The sequence below is a fragment of the Gymnodraco acuticeps genome, unplaced genomic scaffold, assembly GCF_902827175.1.
Source record: "Gymnodraco acuticeps unplaced genomic scaffold, fGymAcu1.1, whole genome shotgun sequence".
Lineage (NCBI taxonomy): Eukaryota > Metazoa > Chordata > Actinopteri > Perciformes > Bathydraconidae > Gymnodraco > Gymnodraco acuticeps.
This window is the reverse complement of record NW_022989890.1, coordinates 3,044,002-3,053,436: the sequence shown is the minus strand read 5'-3', so window position 1 is coordinate 3,053,436 and position 9,435 is coordinate 3,044,002. Positions and strand designations below refer to the sequence as shown.

General features: G+C 38.8%; 2 protein-coding genes across 2 annotated transcripts in view; one reads left to right on the top strand and one right to left on the bottom strand.

Moving 5' to 3' along the window:
• The first annotated feature begins 350 nt into the window (after positions 1-350).
• stoml3b (stomatin (EPB72)-like 3b) lies at positions 351-6,461 on the top strand. The gene is made up of 7 exons (XM_034200821.1): positions 351-463; positions 3,104-3,207; positions 3,318-3,390; positions 3,629-3,711; positions 3,792-3,995; positions 4,768-4,902; positions 5,719-6,461. Exons 1-7 carry the CDS (start codon positions 400-402, stop codon positions 5,905-5,907), a joined length of 852 nt encoding a protein of 283 aa, XP_034056712.1. The 5' UTR covers positions 351-399; the 3' UTR covers positions 5,908-6,461.
• A 503-nt stretch (positions 6,462-6,964) lies between these two features.
• The window catches only part of mtus2a (microtubule associated tumor suppressor candidate 2a), a 47,268-nt gene continuing 44,797 nt past the window's right edge, over positions 6,965-9,435 (bottom strand). The window contains exon 17 of the mRNA XM_034199800.1: positions 6,965-9,435. This exon is cut by the window's right edge and continues 918 nt beyond it. The gene's annotated coding sequence lies outside the window, so the exon portion shown is untranslated.

The following is a 9,435-nucleotide window of genomic DNA, read 5'->3' as shown; positions in this document are numbered from 1 at the left end:
AAAGTATAGCATTTCAACATTTATTTTGCAATGTGTGTTCCGGTTGCGAGTGGTAGGTTAGCTAAGCAAAGTAACAATGGGGAAACCTCTTAGCATATAAGTAACTATAATTATTATCCATATTATTAGTATTTAACCTAACCTCCTCTTATATACAACTAAAAAGGATGTATTTCTGTCATGAAAACCTCGCTAAATATAATAAACAAACTGAGATTATCCGGTTGTGTATTAACTAGATGATAATTAACTTTTGATGGTCAAGTTTATGTCAGAGCCACACCTCTGAGCTGGATTGTAAAACAGCATTGCAGCTTTAAAAGGCTGGGTGACTCCCACTTGATCCGACACACTTCAACAAACCCTCTCCACACTTCCCCTCGCACTCTGAACCAACACATGGAAATGGAGGGCCAGGTGGAAAGCCAGAAGAGACGCGGAGTGAGCAAAGAAGATTTAATATGTAAGATAAACCAGATTTTCTTTTACTGTCTTTTTTTCTGAGCTTAAATGTTTCACATTTGTGTTTAATTATTAATTTTTAATTGAACTATTACCAAAACCAGACGTGTTTAAGGCTTAAATCAACAAAGGGGTTGTTTGCCTTTCCCTGAAGCATGAGTTGAATATACATTGTCATTATATTGTTAGCTATGTAAGCAGCAGTGTATTGTATGAGCGATGCATACATTGGAGCTCACCTGTGCGAGGCAGGGACAAAGTAGAACTCCATCGTCATAGAGACATAAATCACATGTCACCAAGATAAGAGTCCCAAAAGCATGTGACTGAGTGTGTGTGCTACCCTTCAATTGTGTGTGTGTGTGTGTGTGTGTGTGTGTGTGTGTGTGTGTGTGTGTGTGTGTGTGTGTGTGTGTGTGTGTGTGTGTGTGTGTGTGTGTGTGTGTGTGTGTGTGTGTGTGTGTGTGTGTGTGTGTGTGTGTGTGTGTGTGTGTGTGTGTGTGTGAAGTCAGGCAATAAGAGCTGTCATGTCACGCAGTTGGCTTCTGTGTAAATGCCCATTAGTTGTGTGCCTGATAATGGCTCCTTTCACATCATGTCATCTTGCAGCATAATCATTTTCCAAGTCTCTATCAACAACCAGTTGGACGGGATCGGGCTACATAGAGTGCTGTGTACACTTCAACCTCTTTCACTGAGTTGACGGATAAATCATTTGTGTATAATTCCAATTAAAATGTCTTCCATCAAAACACATTGTGAGGATTGCCACAGTGAAAGCTATCATTACATTGCAGCAATCATCATAAGTTGCTTTTCACCAAATACCACATTAAGATCGATCATGGGGATCAGTCAGAAAATGCATTTAGACTCTAAATGCATTTGCAATGCTCTGCAACGCGCACTAATGCTTGCAACATGTCCTTTAGTTCTACCACAGAAAACTGCATTTCCTGTGGTTTGACATAGAAAGACAGTTAAATGGTACACACAACAATGTCAGGAAATGAAAACCAGAACCATGAAGTTGGCCATGAAGAATGATTAGAATATAATCAGCCATTTCTGACTTTGATGTGCTGAAGTATGAACCATAGAGACATATGTGACTTTGACTCTGTGTGACCATGTCCAAATGAAAGCTGTTGTGTCTAAAAACATGAGGTTAACCATATGACCATGAGGGATTCTGTGTATAATTTAATCGTTCTTAGATAAAGACTAAACGGTACCACTTTACAATAAGACTACCCTTATAAAGGATTAATAAAGGGTTTCTAATTAGGTTATTAATTAGGTTGTAAAGACTTTATTAATCTTTAAGAACCAGTTCTAACATAGTTTTCATACATCAACACAGGCTCACTATTTGACAAGATGACTAAGCCTTATATTGGTTACCTAGCTTACTTCGTCTTCTTCACCAGCCAGCATCCTTGGTATCTGTTGTTCACTGAGTTGGTTCCCCCACTTCCATCTAGATGTTTCTTGGCATCTCTTTATGACCATTTATTTACGAGTTACTAACATTTATAGTTGCCAAAAGGGAGTCTTATTGTAAAGTGTAAAACACATTCCCATTTATTAAAGAGTTACTACCATTTATAATTTGGCTTTGCAGTACAGATACATGTGGGCTCACTATTTGGCAAGCAACCGGTCACAGTTGCTACCTCATGTCTTCTAAAAGTTTATTAAGGATTTATAAAGTGTTCACAACCTAATTAATAAATGAATTACAAACTATTCGTAAAGCCTCTATAAGGGGTACTCTTATTGTAAAGTGGTACAGACTAAACAAATAGCTGGAGACTAGGAAGTGGTACAACTTGCAGACCTTTCCCTTCCTTAATGACTTCCTTTATTACAGAAGCACTACCCCATGATCATGTTTCACTGGTAAACATTTCACTGATTGCACTCTTTGTGTGAGAGTTCCTCTGTTTGTAAACCGCGTCCATCAGTGTAAGATCTTGAAAACGGATCCATTAATGGTGGTTAAAACTATGAGGGGTTTGAGTGCAATACAGATATAACAGTTTGCAGAGTGTTGTGTCATTAGATTAGCTAAGGGGTAAAAGCTATCCTTATCTCCTGTGTGTTAGTTAAAAAGGGGCCAAAACACATCACTTCCACTTCAATGTGATTTCAAACTTGGATTTTTAAGGCAGATGTTGATATATCCACTCCCCATATTCCTTCATGGTAAATGGACTGTATTTATATATAGCGCTTTATCCAGTCTTTATGACCCCTCAAAGCACTTTACATACTACATGTCATTCACCCATTCACACCCATTCATACAGAGCAGTGTACCTTACTCTAGGAACTAACATTCATACACATTCACACACCGTTTGGCCATGCCATCGGGGGCAACTCAGGGTTAAGTATCTTGCCCAATAAGGATACATCGACATGTTGACTGTACGGGCTGGGATTGAACCCACAACCTTCTGGTTGAAAGACGACCGCACTCCCTCACAGCCACAGTCGCCCCTGCCCCCTTCATCCTTCTCTTTCATGACACAAGCCTGTTCAGTTATCTAAATTTGCATTTCCTTTATTTTCATTTCATATTTGTTTTGGGGTTTTCACAGTTTTGTCAACACACACTGTCACTTTGTCTCTATAGCTGAACGGACAGGATCTTTGGGATGCATTGGTTGGTTCCTGGTCATTCTCTCTGGCTTTTTCACAATACTCCTCAGTCCCTTCACCATCTGGTTTTGTCTGAAGGTGAGTAAGCTACAGTAAATGAGCACAGTGGGTTGAAGAGCAAAAAAAACGTTGTTGCCTTTCAAGTGTGAACTGCTTACGCTGTGCTGTTCCTGCTGGTGTTTTTGCAGATTGTCAAGGAGTATGAGCGCGCTGTCATCTTCAGACTGGGCCGTATCCCAGACAAGAAGGCTAAGGGACCAGGTAGGAAAACAAACCATTTTTAAATGTGAATTATTTCTTTTTGGCTAAAAAAAAAAGAATCTGTTAATTGTATCGAATGTATTATTAGCCAATGTATCCGAGAGCCATGTTTGTTTCAATGATTTGAAGTTACTGTATGAACCTGTAGGGACTTTTGAGAACCTCTTTTTTTTAAATAATTATAAAAAAAAGAAATAAATAAGGGTTACATTTCATAATTGATGGTTTTTTTTTACAGGGATTTTCTTTATTTTGCCGTGCACTGATGACATTGTGAAAGTGGATTTGCGAACAGTTTCATTTGACATCCCACCACAAGAGGTAGGGTTTGGCACACTGAAAAACAAATTCAATATTTCAAATCTTCAGGCTTAAAAACATGTCATGTTTCCTTGCTCTAGATCCTGACCAAGGACTCAGTTACAGTATCGGTGGACGGAGTAGTGTACTTCCGGGTCAGTGACCCCATCGCCTCTGTGGCCAACGTTGCTAATGCTGACTTCGCCACCCGTCTGCTGGCTCAAACCACCCTCAGAAATGTCCTGGGGACTAAGAATCTGGCTGAGCTCCTGTCCGACCGTGAGGGCATCGCTCACAGCATGCAGGTACAGGAAACTCTCCAGAAATCATAATGTGGACTGAACAAAAGAGAAGTGTTTTCATTTGTTTTTGCTCTATCTATCTCAGAGATGGCTAAAGTGCACAGATCCTTTACTCAAGTAGAAGTACAGATACTTGTGATTAAAAATACTCTGGTAAAAGTAGAAGTACTGATTAAACTTCTTTACTCAAGTAAAAGTAAAGAGGGCTTTGAAATGTACTTCAGTAAAAAGTACCCATAACTACCAACTGTTTTAAAGAGCACCTGACCTCCCTTTATATTATTAGAACAATAATGTCATTGTTAGCTAATGAATGTTTCCATGCTGAACAACGGCACCATGACAACGTTTTCATTGGTCCCTCTTCTTTAGAGAAGACCAGGAAATGATGGATACACGGATCGTGTTCAAATCAATAGGCACGCAATGACTCTAAATAATAATGATCACGCCACCAAACACAGATTAAAAACAAAAATAACCAGCCTGTTTGGAAAATGTGAGAAGTAGAAAGTATAGGTATTTGTGTTAAAAATGTAAGAAGTAAAAGTAAAAAGTCACCAGAAAAATGTACTTAAGTACAGTAATGAAGTATTTGTACACCTCTGATCTCTCTAAGGAGGGCACAATTGTGAGAGACATTTGTTCAGCTAATTTCCCTTGATTATTCATATCTGATGGAAAGCTCTTTGTTTAATTTTTTGGATAGTATGGAAACATCACTGGATCAATTCCATTGTAAGCTGCAGTTTTGAGCTCTGTCTGTGTTTTTCAGGCCAATTTGGATGAAGCCACAGACGACTGGGGCATCAAGGTGGAGCGCGTGGAGATTAAAGACGTGAAGCTGCCCCATCAGCTGCAGAGAGCCATGGCAGCAGAAGCAGAGGCTACACGAGAGGCCAGAGCTAAGGTCGGGTCACATCGCAAGACACATAGCCCATCTACAGTTTTATATAATTCCCTGTAAAACCCAATGTGCATTATTTTTTATTATTATATTTTAGGTTTTCGCTTTAAAGGTCACCTATTATGCAAAATCCACTTTTTCATGTCTTTTATACATAAACATGTGCCCCCTCTGCATTAAGACATTACATGTTACTTGTTAGATGCTTTTTATACACATTCAATACTGTGGGCAATCCCCACTGGAGCAATTTGGGGTGAAGTGTCTTGCCCAGGGACACCTGATCCGAACACTAACGCACTAGTCCACTGCACCACACACCTCCCTAAGACATTCTGAAAGTTTCAGGAAAAAAGATCCTCTCTCTTTTTGTCCTGATCCATTTATATAAAAACCTGTCTGAAAATGAGCTGATCAGTTTTTGTCCACTTTATGATGTCATAACGTTTTTTCGGCTTGTGTAACCATTAGCCAATCACCAACCAAGGTAACACCCCCCACCTTATCACCTGAATCTCCTCCTAGAGCACCATTGTGTTCTTTTGAACCAAATCTCTCTCAGAGGGGTGTGGGGAGTGGCTCCTTATTTTCATCTAAAGTAACAGACCCAGAATCAGCACTTTTGAAACAGGGCTGAAACAGAGGGGATTATGGGATGCTGCAATGATCTGTTTGGTGTTTGGAGCCAAAGACTTCAGAGACATGTTTTGTATACATCTGAGAACTGTAATATATTGATGAAAAACAGTATAATAAGTGACCTTTAAGGATAGTTCATTTAAATGCCATACTAATCTCTCTTTCTTGATCAACGTCCAGGTGATCGCAGCAGAGGGTGAGATGAATGCGTCCCGGGCCCTGAAGGAGGCGTCCCTGGTGATCTCAGAGTCTCCGTCAGGCCTGCAGCTCCGCTACCTGCAGACTCTCAGCACCATCGCAGCAGAGAAGAACTCCACCATCATCTTCCCCCTGCCCATGGATATGTTGACTCCCTTCCTGCGAAAGTGACACTTCAGTTTGCCCAACCTCTTAAACATGTGTGACTCTTTGTAAAATAAACAGTCAGGATACAAATGACTATTTATGCATGGTTGACATTTTATTTAGACTCATCATAAAAAAACCGTTGTGGTTTAAATAGTCAAGCTGTGATCAGGCATGGCCTACTAACTTTTTTATAAACATCAGAGTTGTCTGAATTTTTTTTGTGTTGTCTCCTCCCCCCCACCTGTGTCTAATTGCTCCCCCCTCACCTGTGTCTAATTGCTGATTAGTGGGTGTGTATTTAGGCTCTGTGTTTCCTGTTTGGTGAAGGCTGGTAGTGTGGGTGAGATCCTTGTGGCTGGTGACTGTGTTCACCTGGGCAGCAATATTGAGGCTGTGTATCCTGTACCACAGCGATGAATAAATGCCCACACCGGGTTATATTTGAATTCTCTGCCTCTGCCTCCTTGCTTGGTCGGGCCGCTCAACGGTCAGCTTCACAACGTGTTATTGACAAAATGTATTCTGAAAACGATGTGTGTTGTTAAAACTATAATAAATGTGACTGATTCATATTATATGATGTTGTGTTGGTCAATTGCATATTTTGATACTGACTACATGCAATATACTTCAAACTAACAGTTGAGGCTTTATTCACAATCAAAATGCTTACATCTTAAATCCCTGATATGATGTCTGCGATATTAGTCTATGTTGTACTTTTTCCTTTCCAACAGCATATTTTTGGTAACTTTAGAATGTGTGAGAAATAGATATAAGAGAAGCATTTTATCTGTGTCTTTGTTGAAAGAAAGTTGAAATAGCCACATATCCAATGTCTATAAGGGTAACACTCTAAACCTATTAGTTTTGTCCAAGTACATGCTTGTGTTGTAGACCTGTCTTGAATATTTACAGTATGCTGTTTACTAGGACAATCCCTTGTATCCAGAATACATATAACACCATTAGGTGTTATATGTATTCTGGATACAAGTCCTGCTCTAAATTGTAGTTCATTAGGAACTACAATTTAGAGCAGGACTGATCTGTACGGTAAAAAAAAACATCATTTTGGTTTTCTTGAATATCTTTTAATACTGTGTTCTCCCCAAAAAAGTAGAAATCAAAGCATCAACACACTTCGTATACATTACATGTTGAACTATCTCATTCCCCGTCCTCCCGGCCTCCTACGCTACGGTTACATTTTGACACCACAGATGCAGAGAGGTAAAAATAAGTGAAAGGGAGAACAAGAAACAGTAAAGACAGAAAAAACATGCTTCTATTACTTCGTTGGTGCACTAAGACACTACTCATGTCGTAAATGTATTTACATTCAAACATACAATCAGTACCAAAACAAACTAATTCAGCAAACGTTGTCTCTGGACCAAATCTATAAAGGTTAATTATATAGCTTACCTCCATAAATTCAAATTGTAGTGCTGAAAGTTGACAAGCCATGGGAATATTTGCTACGAGAGCAGTTAAACATAAACATGGTCGTTTTAATCCCTAATGGATAAGGTCAATTACCCATGTTTCTTGTGGGGAGGCTCTACAAGTGCTACATATTAAATGGCTGCTACATAGTGGTCAGACGAGAGTCCTTCTGATAAAATCACATGACTGACTCGTATAAAATGCAGTCATTACATGTTTGACATTCAGCGCATAGTGAGACAGAGATGTCCACAGGACACATTGAAGGGTCATTACAATACCAGTTCTTTGTTTAGTTATCATCATTCAAAGGTGAAATATTAAATTAATAAGAAATCTGTGACTTTACCCAGTCATTTGTAAACAATAGCTTCTGTTGCATTCTTGCAGCTTTGTTGAGCTTGACGTTACCTTTCAGAGGACCCTTAAGAATCCTTCAATGACGTAGGAGAACAGCATTTCTAAAAACATTTGAAAACACAGTGACTCTCTGACTGGTATATTTTTTAAATTGATCGTTATGCAAAGACATTCTCAAAAATCATCAGTGTAGGTATAAAATAAGTGACAATCGAGATACATTTTCTCAAATCTTATGCTGTAATTGACATTCTTTCGTGTTAAGAGTATTCAACCCTGTGTGAGTGTCATACAAAAACATCTTGAAGATCCATGAAAAATATGTTTTCACGGCCGTCAAAAGTGCTGGTATAGCAATTAAAAATCCACAACACATAAACGTCATTCTCTACATGCTGGCAAGGTTACATTTACCCAACCTGTAACTTAACCCAAAAAAGCGATAAACCCTAAACCATCCTCTAATTAGCATTGTTGCCATGACTGCCAACACAGATTTACCCTAATCCCTACAAACTGGCCTTGTTTATTTACAGCGGCTCAATTTCATGTGTGTTTTGAACAGCTTTGTTTGTCCATGTGCGATTAAATCACTGAGATAACACTGTGTAACACTGCAGTTGTCAATGCAAAAGCCAGAAGAGTAATTAGGACCCTGAGGGTACGTGAGTTAGTAGAGTACGAGGCAGCTATGACAAACTGTATGCTATAAAATAATTTGTTTAATATTCCAAAGGCTGGTTTCTCTATAGCATTTCATATACAGTAAGAGGAAAATGATATTGAGTTTATAATGTTCTGTAGATAAGTTATATAAAATAATTTCCTATCTAAATTTAGAAAGTAATTCCCTGAACAATATTTCTTGAAAAATATCAGTGTAGCCTGAACTTTATACTCAAAAGATAAAAAGAGTCATTGAGATAAATAAACCAGTAGAGGTTATGAAGAGGTTGAGAAAGGGCGACACTAATCTTTGCCACACTAGTCATAAAAAGGTAAACAGATAGTTAACCTGTGTTTTGTTTAACCTACATAGCTTATAGACCTATATTACATCATAAGACAGTCCCACCTATGTATGTGTGATGACAACAAGTTAGTATATCTCCTTTTTCCTCGGGTACATCACATATTCCACTTGTGTCCCATAGGTGATATTTTCAGTTACAAACACTGTTCGTTTCCTCCACACCTCAAGCTTAATAAATAAACAGAGCAATAATCATTTTCACATTAAAACTGGAAGACCTTCACAGTACATGCTTGCCTAAGCAAAACACATGTAACAAATAAATAAGATATAAACATCACATTTTAAACAACATTTAAAACAGCAATTCCTGTGTTAGTTGTTCCTCCCTTCGTTTTGAGCTCCCTGGTAGCTGTGTGTTTAAGTTGTAATTGTTGGTGCTGTTGAGCCACGGACAAAACAGACTGCACATTCCCGCTGAGGTAAATACAAAACGGCAAAACGTAGTTTTTGCAAGTTGACCTGAGGGATCCCAAAGGAGAGTAGCTCATGTGACACGACGCTGTAGGAAGACCTGGCAAAAAGCAGATCAAATGGCTGGGGTTCCAGGTTTGGTCGTTCCACACAAGTAATCAGTGTTGAACTAATATCAAGATGTCAAATACACCTTGAGGCTGAAAATCATTGCTTTACAGACCAATTATTTATCCTATAGTCCTTTATGAAATCAAATCTTGGTCGTTCTCTGCCGGTGAAATAGCAGGACT

Coding starts and splice junctions, on each gene's coding strand:
- stoml3b (XM_034200821.1), top strand. CDS start 400: ATGGAAATGGAGGGCCAGGTGGAAAGCCAGAAGAGACGCGGAGTGAGC. Junction 3,208..3,317: donor CCATCTGGTTTTGTCTGAAG/GTGAGTAAGCTA, acceptor GTGTTTTTGCAG/ATTGTCAAGGAGTATGAGCG. Junction 3,391..3,628: donor CAAGAAGGCTAAGGGACCAG/GTAGGAAAACAA, acceptor TTTTTTTTACAG/GGATTTTCTTTATTTTGCCG.